Raw genomic sequence first — 23,165 nt, 5'->3', positions numbered from 1 at the left:
TTTTTGGGAGAAGATAGTACTGTTCTATAAATTAATAGCTTTTGTAAGGAAAGGCATCAAGTTAAAAAGTCGGAACTTTGATCTTTTGTGCTCAAAGATTTTTAAGAAAATAAAATTTACAAATATAAAATATTTACAAATCTAGATTGCTCATTCAAGTAAATTTAGAAAAATGTTTAATTAATAACCCAATAGTTATGGTGTTCTAAGTGGTGTTTAATGTATGTGATTTGAACCTACCTCCCTCCCCCTTATTATCTATCAAGTAAAAAGTGTTTCTAAATTTATGCATTTTTATGCTATGATTTATATATGTAAAATTCAACATGCAAAGGTTAAACTAAGATTACCCCATAACGTGTGGAACCCATGTTATTAAAATCTCAAATAAAGAGATAAGCGAAAGCCAAAAGAGAGCAATGGTAGAAGGCTAAAAGGGCTTTTAGTGTGACTTTGAGATGTGGAAGTCACGATTTGCTATGAAGGCAACTTTGGGTTGAAATTGTGATTTTGCTGCTTTATTTCCATTAATTAAGTCAACTCAGTCCAGCTATTTGTCGTTGGCAAGGACCACTATGGTGGTTCACAGTGATGGGTAAGTTACTTGATCTCAGTGATGGTGGCAAGGGTTTGTTAGTGGCTGCAGCAAGTACCACGGTGATTGCTTAGGAATTTAAGGTTTAGGTTATTGCATCGAAGTGACAGTAAAAGAAATCAAAGGCTTGGTTTTATTGGCTCTGATATCACCTTGAGTGTGAGGAGCAATGTGAAAGATATTGTGGTTTATTTAATAGCCCAAGAGGCTTAGAGTATATTGTAGGTCCAACTAGGGTTATCCTAGCTGCTATATATACCATGCTTAAGGTTCATTGTAATACATAATTGAGTATAGTAAAAAACGTAGCAACTAAAGGCTTGTGTTTTGGATGTATGTCATTTGGCCAAACCACACAATCTTTGTGTTCTTATTCTCTCACTTCTCTACTTCTCTACATCAATATATAGGAAATTGATTCTCAATTCTATGGAATGGTGAAGTTAAACACTTCATCAATATTCTAACACTCCCCCTTATACTATGCGCCCAAACTCTCCCTTAATAAGTGGATCCTAAAAATGAGATTTTTAACTTTTTAAATGAGAGGTAGGGTTGAGATAAAATTTGTACTCAGTATCACATGCTTTAATAGCATGTTAGAATCTCAAATAAATAAAGAAGCAAAAGCAAAAAAGAACAAGAAGTACGTGGTTTAACCTAATAGTCTACATTCATGAGAAAAAACCTAAATGACTACTTCTTTAATATTCCTAAATTGGGTTAAAAAATAAAATAAAATATAATAAAAATAATAAAAAACCTTAGTAGGGTATATATAGGAGCTACTTCAAACACTACATGGACTGAAAATATAATTAGTCCTCTTGAACCATAATATATTTAGCACAAACCACAATATCTTTTAACACATAATAAGTTTTCACATCTAATTGTTGGCGCATTAGAGACATGAAGTTGGTGAGCATTTGGCAACACCACTAGTTACCCATAAAACACCCAACTAGGACCTCTTCCCTAGTTATTGAATCTATGGAGGAAGCTACGATGGACTCTTTAATTGATGCTTCCACAAGACAATGGAACATGGACATGGTTGATGGCATTTTTGTACCTGGGGAGGTTGAAATTATTAAGAGAATTCCACTGGCTAGGTGTGCTTCAATGGATATAATTATTTGGCCCATGACTCTCAAGATGGGAAATATTCTTGTCAATCTAGATATATGTTTTTGACGGAAGAGACTGATGGCAATATGTTTATTGAGACCCCAAATCCTAACAAAGAAATTTGGAAGGGTATTTGGTCCTTAAGTGTCCCCAATTAAGTCAAGAATTTCATTTGGCAGGGCTTGTAGGAATTCTATGCCCACAAAAACTAATATGGTATGCCAAGCTATTCTTGATTGCCTACTCTGTGACTAATGCAAGGCAGCCTCCAAATCTACTCTGCATGCTTTTTGGGTGTAAAAATCGCATTTTATAACCCTTATAACTCGGGCCCCTGTTCCTCAATGATGTTAGAATTCTAAAGCCCAGGTTTGGTTTAGGGTCCAATCAAATTGAAATTGACTTGAGAAAAGTATGTTTGAAAAATATAACTCTTTTGTGAATTAAATAAGTTATTTTTGGAAAATAAAGACCACGCATACATAAGCATTCGTACACATGTTAGGGTTCTGGAAACTATGAAAGACAAGTTTTCTACATTTAACTTTGGGTTTTGGAACGAATCCCACATTGTCTGGGAGTCGTTCCAAACTTCCATTTTTCAACTATAAAAAACCATACATGGTTCCTTTTCAAAACACAGAGAAAATCCTAAGGGAAAATATAAGATTCGCTAGAAATAGTGAATTAAAGAGGGAATTTTTCACAAAACATACTTAAGTCAATATTTTTCTGATTAGGACCTATTCTGATCTTGATCTTTGAATTTCAAGATTTGCTAACTAATCTTATTTTGGTTGTAAATAGATTGACTGAGGAGCCTTTTGTTTTGGAGGTAAAGGATCTAGCTTTTCTTGCCTGCTTTTTCTTTGTTTAATTGTGCTTTTCTCTGGTTCTTTTGCTTCATATATGTTTTAATATGTTTTTTTTAGTCTAGGTTTAAGTAGCTTTTCTGTTTTTAAGCATGCTAGGTTGCTAGATTTAAAGTTTCTGTTTGTTGTGTTCTTGTTTTCTAGGTTAGGGTTAGGGTTATGGCGTGTATGCGTACGCATGCCTTTTGCATGCACATGTATACTCGAAGTATGCGTACGCATATAATTGGGCTACGCACGCAGCCCTATGTATGCACAAGCATATTCATGCACAGAAACCCTAATCTAAACCTTTTGCTTCTGTTTCTTTACTTTATCTGTTTAATATGCCTTTATCCTGGTTTGTTTTCATGTTTATATGTCTCTGCTTCCATGTTTGTTTGCCTTGGTTGTTCTTTACATGCTAGATTAGGGTTTTATCTTCCAATTTTGTTGTTTTGCCATGAACATGCATGTAACATGACCATGTATTGATACATAGGTGTTGTGATGTATTAAGGTAAATAAGGTAAGTCATGCATTCATATGAACATGCATTTGTTTGAAATATGCTTTCGATGATAAGTGTGAACATGCTTGGTTGAATGATGAGTTCTTGATGTTTAGATGCCTATAACCCATGTTTGATTACTGTCATGTCTATATTTCTACATTAGATATGATATAATAAGATGCATGATAGATGTATGCTAAGGTTTGTGATAAAAATCCAATATTGCTTAAATGTATGTTAGTGTGTGTGAGTGAGTCTAGAATACAAGTTTTGAATATGTTTTTAATAAGATTAAGACATAAGACATAATAAATGAAAACCAACCTATAAGTCGAGCGGGGTTAGGTGTCTAACACCTTCCCATTCCCATACCTAAACTCCAAATACATGCTCTGGTAGTAGAATAGTCCTTCCACGAAGGACGCTATATTTATGGTTCTTAGACCTAATCTAGGTGGTGACTCCATTTTTCCTTCTCCGTCTCGGTCCACTCAACCAAGGTGTACTCCCCCCCCATTGCGCCCACAGTGAGCATGCCCTTAGCTAGGTCCGGTATGGTCTACATCTAATGCCTAGGATTTCTGCCTTATTACTTAGTTTTGGATTTTAAAGAGCTTATGTCTTGGATTCTACAAAAGCACCAAAGCCTAGAGCTGTTTGCTATGATTGCTTGGTTAAGTTGGACTCAGGGAAATTGAGTTAGAATGAATAAACCCAGTTGCAATGCCAAAGATCGGTTTGAAGAATTTTCCTCAGTTCAACCTCCCAAGCAACCCCGAGTTCCTAAGCCTCTTAACTTATGGCAGCCCCCACCTCCTGATTTGTTTAAGATTGATTTTTGATAAGGATAAAAGAAGTGGTCAAATGAAAGACAAGGGTGATGGTACCTATTTGGCCGTCAGCCTTTGTTTAACAAACTGACAGCGCTATGAAGTGAAGAACTCCATAGACAGACGGGATCATAAAGCTGAAGGTCATCCTCAAGATGACGGTACATAGACCGAAGGCACAATATAGACTGACGGCACTCGTCAAAGAATGCTTGCTAACCACGTTTGCGTGTATAAGTAAATGACTTGCACTCCACGTTTCGTGAAACCTAAGAGGGATTCCTATATGGAAAGGATCCTGCGAAATACGCGCAAGGAGACTCCTATAAGGAAAAGACTTCTACTCCAAGGAAAATGGGTCAAGCCCTACTACTATAAAAACCAAGCACCCTCACGAACTAAGGTACGCATAATTTACCATCTCTAGCACTCTAGAGCAGTGAGAATAGTTCTGACTTGACCTTCGGAGGGTATTTGGCCGGTACCACACCGGTACTCTCTGCTAGGTCCTTTCTTTTCGTTGTGCAGGTGCTATTTGTAGCGCGCGAGGATCGTGTGACTTACTGGTGGGATTTTCGGCCTCATCAATTTTGATGGAGTAGTTTTTAGCCATGAGAATAAATCCAACATTGGAGTGGTTATTCGCAAGAACCAAGGCCTCATCATTGCCTCTTTATCTCAACAATTCCCTCAAACTTTCCAAGTTGAGGAGATTGAAGCTCTAGTTGCTATTCGTGCACTTAAGCTTGGTTTTGATATAAGTATTGCCTGTGATGTGTTAGAAGGAGATTCAATCCTCATCATGAAGGCTTAATTTGAAGAAGGGTGGGCAATCTCTGACTTATTTTTCTCCTCTCATTTAAGATACTGATTTTTTTTTCAAGATTTTTTACTCAATTACTTTACTCTCATACTAGGACGGAAGATAATAATCGTGCTCATAATCTGGCTAAATATTTGATTAATGTCTCAAAATGTGTTGTGTGAATGGAGGATGTTTCACAATAAGTCTTTTCTGTACTTTAGGTTGATATAGCCGGTTTTTTTTAATAAAAGTGTTCTTTCTTCTCAAAAAAAAAAAATAAATAAATAAATTGACCATAATTGTACACATCCTTTCTTCAGGTAGAGAATAAATCTGTGTATCATAGTTTTACTATTTTCTAAAATTAAAATTAAAATAATAAAAAAAGACGTCAACCTAGACTCTTTTTTTTTCCCCTTGGTTTTGGATATGGCCAGACTCCTAAGTCCAGAGTAGATCACAACAAAAATTCGAAATTTAACACTGAAATAAAATTAGCTCTTTATTGTAGCCCAACTAAGGTGGCCACTTTGATTTTGAAGTTGAGTCCATGATCAATTTTAGCCCACCATACTTTTCTAAAAGCAGCCTAGCTCCAAATAGGAGAAAGTAAGTTAGTTACTTTGTTATTGTTTGGCCCAGCTTAAACCAAATTACTAATATGTGAACAAGTCTAGAAAATTGACCCCCTTACGGTATAGTTTGGGAGGATTTAAGATTTTTAAAAGTTTGTACGATATATTGTAAAGTTTTACTTATTTTAAAAGAAAATTTTAAATTACATACTGAAGAATACTTTAAAATCCTAAATGATTTTTAGGAAACAATAATTTCAGGGATATAAAAAATTTATTAAACAACTATTAAGTATTAACATGAATTTATCCTTGGTGATAAAAGATTAAAAGCAAATGGAATTGACATTGAATCAAAAAACAACATATCATATCAAAAGAATTTCAAAATCTTATAATAAAAAAAAAAGAATTTCAAAATATTGTATATATATCTTATAGAGTAGTACACTACAAAATAAACAAAAATTGAAACATTGGATTAGATAGGTAACTTCAGCCTTTTGAAAACGTAACCTTTTTTTTTTTTCCTCAAGAAACGTAAGAAGCCTATCAAAAGATCAAGAGATGGATTTGGTTCCGTCTTGGAAATAATACGAATTAATTTGTTTCGTCTACTTCCAATTGGATGTAGAACTCTATCAGGAGACTCCAAATTTTGGACTAATTGACCACAGGAAAGTATTAATCATATTTGCACTAAATCCAAAAAAGACTAATCAAGTTAGAATTAAGGCTAATGATATGCTATCATGGGACTTAATATAAGCTTACATAACCTTGATGTTATGAATCTTTTCCCTCCTCATTGTAATTAAATAATAATGGTTTCTTAAAAAAAACAGTGAGGTGGATTTTTTTTTTTTTTTAAGGGAAAAATACAATTAATATTTAACATTTTTGAGATTTGGGTTAATACTTAATACTAGTCAAGTGAAAAACTTTTCAAAACTGATTAACTTAGTCTCTAAATCAAACTTAATTTTTAAACCCTTACTCATTTTAATAACCTTTTTCAATATAATTACTAATTAGAGATTAACTTGATAAATTTTGAAAAGTCTTGAACTTGACTTATATTACCTATGGGTAAATTAAGTTCCCTATATCAGAACAACAAAAAAAAAAATACAATTATAAAAAGTCAACTAGAGGAAGTTCTATTTTAGTTAGAAACGGAGTCAGTGTCACGAAGGCTTGTGCGTGTGATGATTAGTAATAGGAAGTAAAGAAGAACACCTTTTCCTTAAAGAAGTAGAAGTATGGAGCCAATGAAGTTTTACCAACTTCGTTCCTTTTTTTTCCTACTCTATCCTTTCACTTTTTTGTTAATAATAGGATTCTTTTATTGCTATTTGTTACTTGCTAGACCTCTGCTTCTTTTATAACTCTTCAAAGCTTCTCTCCTTAATCTTCTAATTTTTTTTTCTTTCTCTGTTCTATTGAGCTTTGGTGAATTGGGTTTCCATAGAATCTCAGAATTTTCAAGGATTTTGCTTCTGGGTGTTCGACTATTAGTACCTGTAAGTGGTGGTCAAACTTATCATAATTTGATGCTCCTTTTTTTAATAAAAATTTTACGTACTCGATGTAGCTCTCTTGCTTTTGTTTAACTTTTACAAGCTTTAATGATACCGTGACTTTAAAACGCATTTGCATGTTGATCTTTGTGGTTTACTAATGTTACATTGCGGTAGTTTATGGCTTTTGATCATCTGCGGTATTGGGTTCTTTTTCAATGTCAGTGTTTGCTACTCTCCAACCCCTCATTCTCGTTCAAGTGCCTTGAAATTCTTGACCACTAGACCACAACAAAGTTGTACGTCAGAGCCAAAGTATAAAGAAAAATAAGAGGGGATTCATGGTGTTTCATGTTTGTATGGTGCTCTTGCATGACAAAGTGACGCAAAAGAAAAACAATTTGAGTCCTAAATTCTAAGTTATTTTGATTTCTCTATATCTAATGTTGTTTTGGTTTCCAGTTATTGAATGAGTTGTCTCATTAAGCTCGGATAAATTAAACGGACTCCAAATCTGACAATTAAAGTTATGTTAAAGCTGGATTTTTTTTTTTTTTTTTTTTTTCAGTTTGGCAATAAAACCTCAGCTTTGGCGAAAGCATCTGTGTCTGAATAATTATCGGGGTTAGCATGAGCATGAATAAGATTATGATGTTGGGATTGTTTTTGATTATGGAAAGTTAGAGCAACCATGGTCCATGATTGATACTTTTAGGGTCCACAGTGGCAATGTGATGATTAGTCAAGTTCAGTTTGTTTTAGGGGTGTTTGGATGCTCTTCTAAATGAAGAGTTTTGGCTTTAGATATTGCAAGAAGTAACTGTGTTGATTTTTGGCCCCACTCTCCTTAAAAGTTTCATGAATTACAATTTCAAAATGTGATATGAATCTTTTGTTTCAACGAGAGAGTTTGCAGCATGAACCCAAGATCAGTTTGTTCATGATTTTTAACTATTAGGATTATTAAAAAAATAACTATTATATAGGATGAGTTCCAACATGTTCTGTTGTACTTTCTCCTGTGCTCCAAACCCGAATTTTAATGAATGAACACCGATAGGGTGTCTTGTCTTCTTTAGCAATACCTGAGCAAATTTGTTGTCAATGCTTGTCATACTTGATTGCTTTACACGGCTGTATGTCAGCTATGCCCGTGTTTATGTGTAAATGTTAGGCTTGATTTTAGCTGGTAGACCATATAGGGCAATATTCTTCAAAAATCGACAATTAGATGTTGCATTCACTGGATTCGATTGTTTTGCTTTTATGTTTATCATTTGTCCTGTTTCTTTGCTAATAGTCCAGCAATCTCATATATATTGCTAATATGTCTTTTGAGCATGTTGAATACTCATTAAACAGAATAGTTGCAGCGTAATCCCGTGAGTGGGAGGTGAAGAAATTGTGATTTTGGCCTGCATCTGAAAGGTGGATTATAGCTTAGTTGTTTGTGTTCAATATGGAGGACATGTTTAAAGTCAATATGGAGGACATATCTAAAGTCATTCCATGGGTTGGGTACATATTCCAGAAGTTAGAAGATATGTGTTTGGAAATGGATGAGATCGTGAAGCAGGTATCCTTTTAAATTTCCTTTTGACCTTTTTATGCTGTTTTTGTTTTATGTGGTGGTTGAATTTTGGCTTTCTATTGAATGTAAATGTTATGTTGATTGTGCCTTAGCAGCATCTATATCTTGACAACCTCATGGGTGTAGTACTAATTTGGATGTGTGCTATGTTGCTTTGGTTTCTCTTATACTTGACTGCATTCTTGAACAGTATGAGGTTCAAAATGATGAAAGCCAGTTGGAGATGGAGAATGGGAATGTTAGAGAATGTAGCTCAGAAGTCATGCAAGATGTGCTCCCTCCATCTTCTGTGGACATAGAGAAAGAAGAAGATTCTGACTTGTCTGTGGCAGGAAACATTGATGGAACCACCCATGAAAAGTCTGGAGAATGTATTGGTGAAAAACATTTTAAAGAGGGACCTTCCAAAAGAGATCATTTGCTAGATTCATCTTTTGTGGAACCTATAAAGAGCATGGATATTGGTTTATCTTTTGAGGAAAATGTCAATACTGGTACGAATGTAAAGGTTGAATTTAGTATCAACAAAAATCCTACTAAGGAGAAACAAACCTCTAGAAAGAAGAATTCAAGAGTGAGACAGTTATCCCATCAATTCCAAGCTGATAATGAGATGACATTAGATAGTAGAGCGGAAATGTTGCTGCCATTTCTAGATGATGTCAAAGGGTCTAACTCTTTCAAGAAAATAGCAGAAGAGATAGATGCTGATGCTTGTGATGACATACTACCCCCTGACTCTGTTGGTTTGGTTGAGTCCAGGGAGAGTAAAGTCATGGAAGTTGAACTTCGCTGTGGTGATACCACAACACAATCAATTGGTAAGTACCTTATTGTTCTTATTGTTCTGGATCTTCTGACCTCTCAAGAAGGGGCTATTATATTATTTTTATGAATCAGAGGCTCTGATTTGTGCAGAAGATGGTAGTCATTTTATCTTTCTCTTCATATAGCATTTCGTATAGCATTTATTTGCTTGGAGATATTATTGATTTTCCTCCATTCTCTTGTCCATGCATATGGGTTGAGGATTATATGGATATTCTTTTTTAGTAGTACTTGTCCCAAAAAATAATTCTTTCTTTATTAGTAGTACATATTGTTTATTGCAGTTATAAGATTTTAGATGTGAAGCTTATAAATGTATAGTTCATTTACGTGTGTTATGCACAGTTGTACAGTGTACTATGCTTCCCTACAGAAGTTTTTAATTAAAGGCTAAATAAAAAAGTTCTCATTTTTTTTGTGCTCTTTCTCCCTTGTTGCAATCAGGTGTCCACTATGAATTAACACAATAATTACACAATAATTGTAGAGGAATGTTACCATATGTTTTTTTTTTTCTGCATTATTTCAGAGAGGTATTGTGGATCCGTTGATGAAGGGTCTAGAGAGGATGATGTTACCAAGCAAGGCATACAAACTGTTCAACCATCTGATAAAGTGCAGCTTGATGAAAATTCTGTTATGGTACCATATTGCAGTGAACTTTATACCGTCTCTTGTGAAGAATCAAAAGACCGTTCTTTCAAGGTACAACTTTCTTCCTTTCTCTTTCCTAATGCTTAAGCCGTTAGGAAACGATAAATCTAATCATTTAACCATAACTAGCGATGTGCGTGCAACTTATTATGAGTTTTTTTTTCCAATATTTCAATAAGTTTATCAAGAATCTTTCCAATAGAGACATTCATGATTTAGATCCTCCAACTATCAATGTATAAAAAAAATTGAATAAATTTCCTTGTAAGAAATTATAATATTCAGTTATTTTATAGACAAAATAGAAATCACTATATGTGTGTGTTCACAAATTGAAAATTACATGATATAGTGGTTAATATAAATATGCATGTTTCATGCCTACTAAAAAATGTATGTATATATCTTTCAATTATTATTTTTTACATTCTTAATTATGTGTTACTAATTTTTTTCCTTTCTGTTGGACATTGCTTCAATTGTTGCATAATATAGGGTTTCAATTGTTTCTCACATATAAAAAAAATAAAAAATTCTCATATAAATTTTAGAAAAATTATATTAAATTTCATTATGCTATAACAAAATAATTATATTAAATTTCATTATGACACACACACACACACACACACACACACACACATATATATATATATATATATATATATATATATTATATGCCTAAAAAGAGTTAGGAAATTTAAAGAATTAAGATTTAAGTTGTTGCGTCAATTGTTGTCAAAGCAACTAAACAAGAGTAAGAATGTCATATTCTTATTTATTTATTTTTTTTGTTATTATTCCAACTAAAAATTATCTTATACAGAGTTTATAAAAATAATCATATAAAAAAAATTCATTTGATATAAATAATTAATGCTCAACTATCGATAATTAATATATGCATTTACTCTATTGGCTAATTTAATAAACTAATACTTTGATATAAATACAAACTTTGTTGATTTAGAATCCTAAATAAAGAGAACTTCAAAGAATGCACCACATGTCATATATATATATATATATATATATATACACGTGATTCTAACAGATACTTTGAAACGAACATTCCAAGTAATAGTAATATACAAGTTAACAATATTTGAGTTGGAAATAACCTCCAGCTAGCATTTTAGCTGTGTAGTGTTATAGTTGGAAACTAATTAATGCAATATCGCAATATGGATAATAACTCGTGTATTTCTCTTGTTTTCCTGGTTCTTTCAGAAAGACTCTAATGAAGCCTTTGCTTCAAAACTAGGGTTGAAGAAGAAGAAGAAGAAGAAGGAAGATGAGCAAAATGCAACCTGTTATGATGATTTTAATGTAGAATTGGATCAACAAAGAGGAAAAGGTTCCAAATCATATCTTGCTGAAAACCCTGATACACCAGACCAAGAATCCTCTGAATCTGACTGGGAGATTGTTTAAATCAATTACCATTATGTCTACAGATGAGTGGGTAGTTCAACTGGTTTGGTGGCCTTGATTATGCTGATGAAAATGCGGATTAACAAAAGTTTCCTCTTTTTATTTATTTATTTATTTTTATTTTTTACAAATGCTTTAAATTATTTGATATCTTCAATCAAATTTACACTGTTAGATACAGTGAGTCCTTCTTAAGGCGGAAGATATCCATTTATTCACAGGTGGATTTTTGGTTCAGATATACATATTTCTTTAGAAAAAGATCCTCTCCCATTCAAATCATCAATTTTCTCCACTTCCTTGGAGTTTAATCCATTTTTATTTTTAATTTGCTTACTAGAGATTTCATATTTCCATAGAAGGAAAAATTAAAAATATTGAGGGCTTCCCAATCTTCTCCAGTATTCTGCAAGAGCATAAGGATCTTTGAAGGATAGACGAGAGTCTCCTTCATGCCATTGTCCTTGGTAAGTGTATCCATTAATGAGAACGAGATGTTTTGAGGGTTGGACATTCATCCAATTATCTTTTTCCCATTTTGGCAAGGTGCTCTAGTATCTGATGGAAACAAAGGGGTTGTCAAATTTTTTAATAGCCATCTTCAGCGCTGTGTTCCACCCCCTTTGTGGTATCAGAGCCATTCTTTTCTAGCCAATGATAGTGTTGTTGTGTCTCTATTGTTTGTATGTGTCTACCCGAAACTTTGATACTCCTTTGTTGTGTTCCCTTTTTACCATCATTGGTGCCACCCTTGTCGGAAAGTGAATTCCCAAAACCGAACAGTAAGGCCCATTTAAGCTAGAGAAAGTGTGTAGGGCATGAGAGGTATAGGGTTGACTAGGGTATGTGTTACGAAATACAACGGTGTTAAGAAAAACATGATAATTGAGTGTTAAACCTAGGATAGTATGGATAGGTTATGGAGATCCAACTCATCTGTCAGCTCCAGGATTGGTTGTCCTCCTAATATTGTAAATGAAGAAGATCACACTGTTGAAGAAAATGAGTTTCCAGATTTCCAAAAATGGAATATCCCTAAGGTTGATACTAAGTCCATCTACAAGACTAGTTGGGTTGAAAATACTTTTTATTCTCAATACAAAGTTAGAACTGTTGAACAAACATATTCCAATTCAAAAACTCATGAAAAATGTTGCTTGTTTTCTAAAAGAAATATTAATGATTTTCTTGCCAAAAAATTCAGTTATTTGCATATTGGTCTTGTTCAAGTTTCTGTTAAACCACTAACCTGAAAGGGTATTAATGCTTCTGTTCTTATGTGTTTAAGAGATGCTAAATTCAAGAACTTTTCTGATAACATAATTGGTATGATCATTGCATCTTTGTATGATGGTCCTGTTTATTTTGATTGTTATCCTGATATTTCTCTTGCTTTGGATGATCCTAATATTGTTAAAGCTTTGACATTGAATATTTTGACATCTGGTTATAACATGGAAGAAGGCAGCAAGCCTTTTGCTTTGATTTATTGTATTTATTATAGAATTTTGGGTACTCAATTGAATCCTTGTGCTAGGATAAAGAGAGAACCTGTTGGTAAGACCATGTTAATCCAATGTTCAACATCTGATGCTAGAATCTAAGTTCCAAAAATGATTCAATGGGAAGATGTTAATCTTCCCAAAGAATGGTTGTCGGAACAAGAATCTCCCCCTGCTAAACCTGTTTTTAATGAGTTAAACCTCACCCATATTCAACAATATCTTGATGGCATTGTTAAAATAAGTTTTCATGATAACCAACCCTTAAGGATCAATGAAGGAAGACATTCCTTTGCTAGATTTGAAAGTATTTCAAAAAGAGACCAAGATCTCAATGATTTTTTACAAAAGAGTCTTGAAAAATCTAATGGTCTAAAGCTAAAAGGAGTTTCAAGTGATAACTCCCAAGTTAGCACTGCTTTTTACTCTACTAAAGCAGAACCTTCCTCTCCTTATAGCAGAACTATTATAGAAGAAGAAGAAGAGACTAGATCTGCTAGATCCATGTCTCATTTGCTTCCGATTTTCCTCCTATTGAAACCCCTATTTTTCAAAGTCAATTAAGAGTTTTAAATGTTTTGAATGAGAACTTTGAAATTGATATGGTTGCTTTGTTTAATGAATTTGTTTCTACAAAAAACAAAGATAAAAGGAACAATTACCAAAGTACTTTTGCTCAGTCTGAAAAAGACTGTGTTAAAAGAAAAAGGAAAGAAAAAAATGAATCAATTGAAAAAACACATTCTGTTTTTTGATTTTCTTGAAAACTATTATGTTTCAAAGGATGAAGTTTCAAAAAATTATTTGAATGTAATAAAGAAATCAAATTTTGTTAAAGAAGATAAAACCATTGTTAGGTCTAGCCACTCGCCCCTTGAGACAGTTCTTGTAAACTGTAAAGGGACTGAAGTGAAGGCCTCTCCTTTCAAAATAGCTGATGATAGAACCCATGTTCCTAGTATTATTGAACAAAAAAATTTTACTAATGAATCATTGAATGTTATTGGTCAACAGCTTGACCGTATTGAAGAAAAAATTGTTGAAAAAATTGTTGCTTCAAAACTTAAGAAAACTTTGATTGATTTACCCAATCAAAGGGAAAAATTGAATTTTAAAACCTCTCAGGCTAAAACCCTTGAGATTGTTGAGAAAATGCTTTCTAATTTAAAAGTTAAAACTGAGGGTACTTCTACAAGTGCTGCACAAACTATTTCAAGAAATGAAAAAGAAACTGTTTTTGCAGAAAATACAGATTTTGACTCATTATCTTTTGTTTCTGTTAAAAAGACTTTTGATGATGATTTGCCAGAAATTAAAAGATTTATTGGAAAATCCAATCCCATGTCTTTTACAAAAAATTGGTATTCAAAACCTACTTCTCTTGATATGCAGTTTAAAGAAAGATCTTTTGAAACCCAATTTTCTGTTTCTGCTGATAAACTTTATAAATGGAATATTGATGGTTTGTTTGTACAAGAAATCATTAATAAAATGGATCATATGTCTATGGTTGGAATTGCTTATATGAATAACCATAATCTTGACCACCCTGAAATTGTTGGCCTTCTTGTTACTGGCTTTTTTGGCACTTTTCATGGATGGTGGGATTCATATCTCACAGAAGATTCTAGAGAATCTATTAAAACAGCTGTTAAAAATAATGATGAAGGTTTGCCCATTTTTGATGAAAGTATTGGTTGGGGTATTTCTAATGGTGTCAATACCTTAATCTATACTGTTTTTAAACACTTTGTTGGTACTCCATTTAATATTTCGTATCGAATTTTTGATTATCTGAACAATTTGAGATGACTTGCTATGTCTGATTACAGATGGTATCAAGATATTTTCATTTCCAGAGTTATGCTTCAGAAAAATTGAAGCCTTATTGGAAAGAAAAGTTTATTGATAGTCTGCCTCCTATATTTGCTCATAAGGTAAAACAAGAGTAAATTAGTAAAAATGATTCCATTGATTTTGATAGTTTAACTTATGGTGATATTTTAAGCACTATTAAAAAACTTGGTTTTAATATGTGCAATGATGAAAAACTGTTAAAATACTAATTAAGAATAAAAGAAAAACTAAATATAAAATGGGTAATTTCTGTGAACAATATGGTTTGCCCCCTATTGCTCATTCCAGGCAAAAAGGGAAAAAACATGATAAAAGTTACAAAAATTATAACCATAAAAAATAACCATAAAAAATATAGAACCAATTTTGTTAAACCCAATGATTTTTATTCTTAAAAGAAAAATGTTTCTAAAAAATAGGATAAACAGAAATCAGGTAAAGGCAAATGTTTTAATTGTGGTAAACCTGGGCACTACAGTAAAGACTGCAAACAAAAACCTGGTAAGTTAAAAAATAAGTTTAACATGTAAAATAATGATGATAAAGACCAAGAAGATTTATTCCGATTCCTTGAATTAAACAATTCGTCTGATTCTTTGGAAGACGATTTTTCTTCCTCAACTGATTCTTGCTATCAATTTACTCATGAATCTTCTGGTTCACCTAATTTTAAAATTGGTTGTAGAGATTCCTGTTGCAATGTTATTAAAACTGTTAATGTTCTCACCAAAAGTGAAGAAAATGAAAGTTTGTTAATTACTTTGATAAGCCAAATTGAGAACCCTGAATTAAAACAAGAGTATCTCAATAAGCTTAAGAAAAATTTAATAAAAGATGAAAATGTTAAAAAAATAAAATCAACAATAAGCTTTGAAGAAACTTTGGAAAGATTTAATAAAACGAAATCCAAATATTTGACTGTTAATGATCTTCAACATGAAATTAATGTTGCTAAACAAGAAATAATTGAATTAAAAAACGAATTTAAAAGCATTAAAAGTGATAAAAATAATCTTAAACAAGAATTGTTATTGTTGAAAATTGATAAAAACCTTGATAAACACCGATCTAATAATGAACAAGATGAGCACAAAGATAGAGATGAATCCAGTCAACAGGCTCTTCTTTCTAATAAAGGTATTGCTGATGATTCTCACCTTAATCTTGTTGACAAAATGCTTCCTCCAAAATGGTTTACAAAAGTTAAGATTGTTGTTTCCCATGATTATCATTTCAATGTTATTGCTATGATTGATTCTGGTGCAGATATGAACTATATCCAAGAAGGATTAATCCCTTCCAAATATTTTGAAAAACCAACTGAAAGATTTGTTTCTGCTAATGGTACTCAAATGAAGATTAAATATGAATTGAATAATGCACATGTTTGTCATGATAATGTCTGTTTCAAGATTCCCTCTATTCTTGTTAAAAACATGACTGATAAAGTGATTCTTGGAATTATCCTTTTCTTGCTGAGCATGATGGAATTACTACTGATCATTTTGGACATAAAGTAAAATTCAAATTTGCTTCAAAGTTTGAAATTGACACTAATAATGCTTTAAATCTAATTCATGCCACAACCAAACATCTAAACTTCCTTAAGTAAGAAGTTAGATACAAGAAAATTGCTGAACAGCTTTCTAATAAATTGTTGCAATCAAAAATTGATAATTTTCAAAAAATTATGATTGATGATGTTTGCTCTGATATGCCAAATGCTTTTTGGCAAGAAAAGGAGCCAATATAAATACCACTAGTAAGTGGATTATAGATATTTATAACACCAGTAGGTGGAATAGTATGACTTCCTTGGCATAGAGGAAGAACAAGGGAAAAGCACTTGCACAGGGCTATTCTCAAGACAAAAGGGGTTTAGCTAGACTTCCTTTTCTAATGCATGAAGGCACATCCTCCAGGGTTAACCTGGATGGATCAAAATCCCTTCAAGAATTTGTCCTGGCAGAGGTGACATATTCCAGTGGTGACATGGTTATTGCTTTGCAGGAAGTTTTGTCTAGAAGTTTGCAATTCCATAATGGAACCTACACAGAACTACCAAATTCTATTAAATTTATCCTTGACAACCTCCAAGCTGCTTTTACCCTAAAACACCACACCCTTTTCCAAAAAACCCTCCAAGCATTGGAAATTCACCTAGTCAATACTACTGCCATAAATGAAGCCTATGTATGTCAACCCTTTGGGAAAGAGAATATCCATTCAAAGGATAAAAAGACTATAATGGGCACTGATTATGCTAGATTAAGTCTTAAGACCCAATCTCTGTTGAGAAGTGCTATTGACAACTTGCCAACTGAAATACAATTGTGTATTTTAGAAAGCAAGGCTATGTTTAGATCTTTTGACCTTTGGTTCGAATATTTCAAGATACTTATTACAACTGCTGCTCCTGATCTTGCTAATTCGGATGATCTTAGTGACATCCTAAAGCAAGCCTATTGGGAAGAACACTTTGAGAGCAGTCTCAGAGTGTATGAAAAGAAGCATCCTTTTCCTGGTCTTCTGGTCAGCTATGAAGATGGTTCGGATGTTGTTGATAGGGATCCTAATTGGTTGTCCCAAATGTTTGAGTATGGCTTTATCAGACTCATAAAATTAACGAATCATGACATACTACCCCCTGACTCTATTGGTTTGGTTGAGTCCAGTGAGAGTAAAGTCATGGAAGTTGAACTTCGCTATGGTGATACCTCAACACAATCAATTGGTAAGTACCTTATTGTTCTTATTGTTCTGGATCTTCTGACCTCTCGAGAAGGGGCTACTATATTATTTTTATGAATCAGAGGCTCTGATTTGTGCAGAAAATGGTAGTCATTTTATCTTTCTCTTCATATAGCATTTATTTGCTTGGAGATATTATTGATTTTCCTCCATTCTCTTGCCCATGCGTATGGGTTGAGGATTATATGGATATTCTTTTTTAGTAGTGCTTATCCCAAAAAATATTTCTTTCTTTATTAGTAGTACATATTGTTTATAGCAGTTATAAGATTTTAGATGTGAAGCTTATAAATGTATAGTTTATTTATGTGTGTTATGCACAGTTGTACAGTGTACTATGCTTCCCTACAGAAGTTTTTAATTAAAGGCTAAATAAAAAAGTTCTCATTTCTTTTTGTGCTCTTTCTCCCTTGTTGCAATCAGGTGCTTACTATGAATTAACACAATAATTACACAATAACTGTAGAGGAATGTTACCATATGTTTTGTTTTCTGCATTATTTCAGAGAGATATTGTGGATCCGTTGATGGAGGGTCTAGAGAGAATGATGTTACCAAGCAAGGCACACAAACTGTACAACCATCTGATAAAGTGCAGCTTAATGAAAATTCTGTTATGGTACCATATTGCAGTGAACTTTATACCGTCTCTTGTGAAGAATCAAAAGACAGTTCTTTCAAGGTTACGTCTTCCTTTCTCTTTCCTAATGCTTAAGCAATTAGGAAACTCTAATCATTTAACCATAACTAGCGATGTGCAATGCTATGAATTAACACAATAATTACACAATAACTGTAGAGGAATGTTACCATATGTTTTGTTTTCTGCATTATTTCAGAGAGATATTGTGGATCCGTTGATGGAGGGTCTAGAGAGAATGATGTTACCAAGCAAGGCACACAAACTGTACAACCATCTGATAAAGTGCAGCTTAATGAAAATTCTGTTATGGTACCATATTGCAGTGAACTTTATACCGTCTCTTGTGAAGAATCAAAAGACAGTTCTTTCAAGGTACGACTTTCTTCCTTTCTCTTTCCTAATGCTTAAGCAATTAGGAAACGATAAATCTAATCATTTAACCATAACTAGCGATGTGCAATGCAACTTATTATTAGTTTTTTCCTATATTTCAATAAGTTTATCAAGAATCTTATATCTTAATTGGTTGGCACATCAATTTCCAATAGAGACATTCATGATTCAGATCCTCCAACTATCGATATATAAAAAAAATTGAATAAATTTCCTTGTAAGAAATTATAATATTTAATTATTTTATAGACAAAATAGAAATCACTATATGTGTGTGTGTTCACAAATTGAAAATTACGTGATATAGTTTTTAATATAAATATGCATGTTTCATGTCTACTAAAAAATGTATATATCCTTCAATTATTATCTTTTACATTCTTAATTATGTGTTACTAATTTTTTCCCTTTCTGTTGGACATTGCTTCAATTGTTGCATAATATAGGGTTTCAATTGTTTCTCACATTAAAAAAAAAAAAAAAAAAAAAAAAAAAAAAAATCTCATAAATTTTAGAAAAAAATTATATTAAATTTCATTATGCTATAACAAAATAAATATATTTATTCTATTACACACCCACCCACACACACACACACACACACATATATATATTATATGCCTAAAAAGAGTTAGGAAATTTAAAGAATTAAGATTTAAGTTGTTGTGTCAATTGTTGTCAAAGCAATTAAACATGAGTAAGAATGTCATATTCTATTTTTTTTTTTAATTATTCCAACTAAAAATTATCTTATACAGAGTTTATAAAAATAATCATATAAATAAGTCATTTGATATAAATAATTAATACTCAACTATAGATAATTAATATATGCATTTACTCTATTGGCTAATTTAATAAACTAATACTTTGATATAAATACAAACTTTGTTGTTTTAGAACCCTAAATAAGAGAACTTTAAAAAATGTGTCACATGTCATATATATATATATATATATATATATATATATATATGATTCTAACAGATACTTTGAAACGAACATTCCAAGTAATAGTAATATACAAGTTAACAATATTTGAGTTGGAAATAACCTCCAGCTAGCATTTTAGCTGTGTAGTCTTATAGTTGGAAACTAATTAATGCAATATCGCAATATGGATAATAACTTGTGTATTTCTCTTGTTTTCCTGGTTCTTTCAGAAAGACTCTAATGAAGCCTTTGCTTCAAAACTGGGGTTGAAGAAGAAGGAAGATGAGCAAAATGCAACCTGTTATGATGATTTTAATGCAGAATTGGATCAACAAAGAGGAAAAGGTTCCAAATCATATCTTGCTGAAAACCCTGATACACCAGACCAAGAATCCTCTGAGTCTGACTGGGAGATTGTTTAGATTAATTACCATTATGTCTGCAGATGAATGGGTAGTTCAACTGGTTTGAAGAAGAAGAAGAAGGAAGATGAGCAAAATGCAACTTGTTATGATGATTTTAATGCAGAATTGGATCAACAAAGAGGAAAAGGTTCCAAATCATATCTTGCTGAAAACCCCGATACAACATACCAAGAATCCTCTGAGTCTAACTAGGAGATTGTTTAGATCAATTACCATTATGTCTGCAGATGAGTGGGTAGTTCAACTAGTTTGGTGGCCTTGATTATGTTGATGAAAATGCGGATTAACAAAAGTTTCCTCTTTTATCTTTTTTTTTCTTTTTTAATTTTTACAAATGCTTTAAATTATTTGATATCTTCAATCAAATTTACACTGTTAGATACAGTGAGTCCTTCTTAAGGCGGAAGATATCCATTTATTCACAAGTGGATTTTTGGTTTGGATATACATATTTCTTTAGAAAAAGATCCTCTCCCATTCAAATCATCAATTTTCTCCACTTCCTTGGAGTTTAATCCATTTTTATTTTGAATTTTCTTACTAGAGATTTCATATTTCCTTTGAAGGAAAAATTAAAAATATTGAGGGCTTCCCAATCTTCTCCAACATTCTGCAAGAGCATAAGGATCTTTGAAGGATAGATGAGAGTCTCCTTCATGCCATTGTCCTTGGTAAGTGTATCCATGAATGAGAACGAGATGTTTTGAGAGCTAGACATTCATCCAGTTATCTTTTTCCCATTTTGGCAAGGTGCTCCAGCATCTGATGGAAACAAAGAAGCTGTCAAATTTTTTAATAGCCATCTTCAGCGCTATGTTTCGCCCCCTTTGTGGTATTAGAGCCATTCTTTTCTAGCCAATGATAGTGTTGTTGTGTCTCTATTGTCTGTTTGTGTCTACCTGAAACTTTGATACTCCTTTGTTGTGTTCCCTTTTTACCATCATTGGTGCCACCTTGTTGGAAAGTGAATTCCCAGAACCGAATAGTAAGGCCCGTTTAAGTTAGAGAGAGCGTGTAGGGCATAAGAGGTATAGGGTTGGCTAGGGTATGTGTTACGAAAATGCAACGGTGTTAAGAAAAACATGATAATTGAGTGTTAAACCTAGGATAGTATGGATAGGTTATGGAGATCCAACTCCTCTATAAGCTCTAGGACCGGTTGTCCTCCTGATATTGTAAATGAAGAAGATCAAATTGTTGAAGAAAATGAATTTCTAGATTTCCAGAAATGGAATATCCCCAAGGTTGATACTAAGTCCATCTACAAGACTAGTTGGGTTGAAAATACTTTTTATTCTCAGTACAGTTAGAACTGTTGAACAAACATATTCCATTTCAAAAACTCATGAAAAATGTTGCTTGTTTTCTAGAAGAAATATTAATGATTTTCTTGCCAAAATATTCAGTTATTTGCATATTGGTCTTGTTCAAGTTACTATTAAACCACTAACCCAAAATGGTATTTATGCTTCTGTTCTTATGTGTTTAAGAGATGCTAAATTCAAAAACTTTTTCTGATAGCATACTTGGTATGATCATTGCATCTTTGTATGATGGTCCTATTTATTTTGATTGTTATCCTGATATTTCTCTTGCTTTGGATGATCCTAATATTGTTAAAGCTTTGACATTGAATATTTTGACATCTGGTTATAACATGGAAGAAGGCAGCAAGCCTTTTGCTTTGATTTATCATATTTATTATAGAATTTTGGATACTCAATTGGATCCTTGTGCTAGGATAAAGAGAGAACCTGCTGGTAAGACCATGTTAATCCAATGTTCAACCTTTGATGCTAGAATCCAAGTTCCAAAAATGATTCAATGGGAAGATGTTAATCTTCCCAAAAAATGGTTGTTGGAACAAGAATCTCCTCCTGCTAAACCTGTTTTTGATGAGTTAAACCTCACCCATATTCAACAATTTATTGATGGCACTGTTAAAATAAGTTTTCATGATAACCAACCCTTAAGGATCAATGAAGGAAGACATTCCTTTGCTGGATTTGAAAGTATTTCAAAAAGAAACCAAGATCTCAATGATTTTTTACAAAAGAGTCTTGAAAAATCTAATGGTCTAAAGCTAAAAGGAGTTTCAAGTGATAACTCCCAAGTTAGCACTGCTTTTTACTCTACTAAAGCAGAACCTTCCTCTCCTTATAGCAGAATTGTTATAGAAGAAGAAGAAGAGACTGGATCTGCCAGATCTATGTCTCCATCTGCTTCCGATTTTCCTCCTATTGAAACCCCTATTTTTCAAAGTCAATTAAGAGTTTTAAATGTTCTGAACAAGAACTTTGAAATTGATATGGTTGCTTTGTTTAATGAATTTGTTTCTGCAACAAACAAAGATAAAAGGAATAATTACCAAAAGTACTTTTGCTTAGTCTGAAAAAGACTGTGTTAAAAGAAAATGGAAAGAAAAAAAATGAATCAATTGAAAAAACACATTCTGTTTTTTGATTTTCTTTAAAACTATTATGTTTCAAAGGATGAAGTTTCAAAAAATTATTTGAATGTAATAAAGAAATCAAATTTTGTTAAAGAAGATAAAACCATTGTTAGGTCTAGCCACTCGCCCCTTGAAATAGTTTTTGTAAACTGTAAAGGGACTGAAGTGAAGGCCTCTCTTTTCAGAATAGCTGATGATAAAACCCATGTTCCTAGTATTATTGAACAAAAAAAAATTACTAATGAATCATTGCATGTTATTGGTCAACAGCTTGACCGTATTGAAGAAAAAATTATTGAAAAAACTGCTGCTTCAAAACCTAAGAAACCTTTGATTGATTTACCCAGTCAAAGAGAAAAATTGAATTTTAGAACCTCTCAGGCTGAAACCCTTGAGATTGTTGAGAAAATGCTTTTTGATTTGAAAGTTAAAACTGAGGGTACTTCTACAAGTGCTGCTTGAACTATTTCAAGAAATGAAAAAGAAACTGTTTTTGAAGAAAACACAGATTCTGACTCATTATCTTTTGTTTCTGTTAAAAAGACTTTTGATGATGATTTGCCAGAAATTAAAAGATTTGTTGGAAAATCCAATCCCATGTCTTTTACAACAAATTGGTATTCAAAACCTACTCCTCCTGATATGCAGTTTCAAGCAAGATCTTTTCAAACCCAATTTTCTGTTTCTACTGATAAACTTTATGAATGGAATATTGATGGTTTGTCTAAACAGGAAATCATTAATAAAATGGATCATATGTCTATGGTTGGAATTGCTTATATGAATCACCATAATCTTGACCACCCTGAAATTGTTGACCTTCTTGTTACTGGCTTTTCTAGCACTCTTCATGGATGGTGGGATTCATATCTCACAAAAGA

At 32.6% G+C, this 23,165-nt stretch overlaps 2 protein-coding genes across 2 annotated transcripts; both read left to right on the top strand.

The window, feature by feature from the left end:
• Nucleotides 1-7,771: 7,771 nt before the first annotated feature.
• Nucleotides 7,772-11,824, top strand: LOC115989395. Its single transcript, XM_031113067.1, has 4 exons — nt 7,772-8,397; nt 8,603-9,233; nt 9,770-9,945; nt 11,125-11,824. The coding sequence occupies exons 1-4, from the start codon at nt 8,281-8,283 to the stop codon at nt 11,326-11,328; spliced, it is 1,128 nt and encodes a 375-aa protein (XP_030968927.1). The 5' UTR covers nt 7,772-8,280; the 3' UTR covers nt 11,329-11,824.
• Nucleotides 11,825-17,338: 5,514 nt separating this feature from the next.
• On the top strand, nt 17,339-19,867 carry LOC115989396. The gene is made up of 3 exons (XM_031113068.1): nt 17,339-17,421; nt 17,945-18,120; nt 19,638-19,867. The coding sequence occupies exons 1-3, from the start codon at nt 17,376-17,378 to the stop codon at nt 19,827-19,829; spliced, it is 414 nt and encodes a 137-aa protein (XP_030968928.1). The 5' UTR covers nt 17,339-17,375; the 3' UTR covers nt 19,830-19,867.
• The last annotated feature ends 3,298 nt before the right edge of the window (nt 19,868-23,165 follow it).

Source organism: Quercus lobata, chromosome 5 (genome assembly GCF_001633185.2).
Source record: "Quercus lobata isolate SW786 chromosome 5, ValleyOak3.0 Primary Assembly, whole genome shotgun sequence".
Lineage (NCBI taxonomy): Eukaryota > Viridiplantae > Streptophyta > Magnoliopsida > Fagales > Fagaceae > Quercus > Quercus lobata.
The sequence above is the reverse complement of the archived record's forward strand: the minus strand, read 5'-3'. Positions and strand labels throughout refer to the sequence as shown.

Coding starts and splice junctions, on each gene's coding strand:
- LOC115989395 (XM_031113067.1), top strand. CDS start 8,281: ATGGAGGACATGTTTAAAGTCAATATGGAGGACATATCTAAAGTCATT. Junction 8,398..8,602: donor TGGATGAGATCGTGAAGCAG/GTATCCTTTTAA, acceptor ATTCTTGAACAG/TATGAGGTTCAAAATGATGA. Junction 9,234..9,769: donor TACCACAACACAATCAATTG/GTAAGTACCTTA, acceptor GCATTATTTCAG/AGAGGTATTGTGGATCCGTT.
- LOC115989396 (XM_031113068.1), top strand. CDS start 17,376: ATGGAAGTTGAACTTCGCTATGGTGATACCTCAACACAATCAATTG. Junction 17,422..17,944: donor TACCTCAACACAATCAATTG/GTAAGTACCTTA, acceptor GCATTATTTCAG/AGAGATATTGTGGATCCGTT. Junction 18,121..19,637: donor CAAAAGACAGTTCTTTCAAG/GTTACGTCTTCC, acceptor TGGTTCTTTCAG/AAAGACTCTAATGAAGCCTT.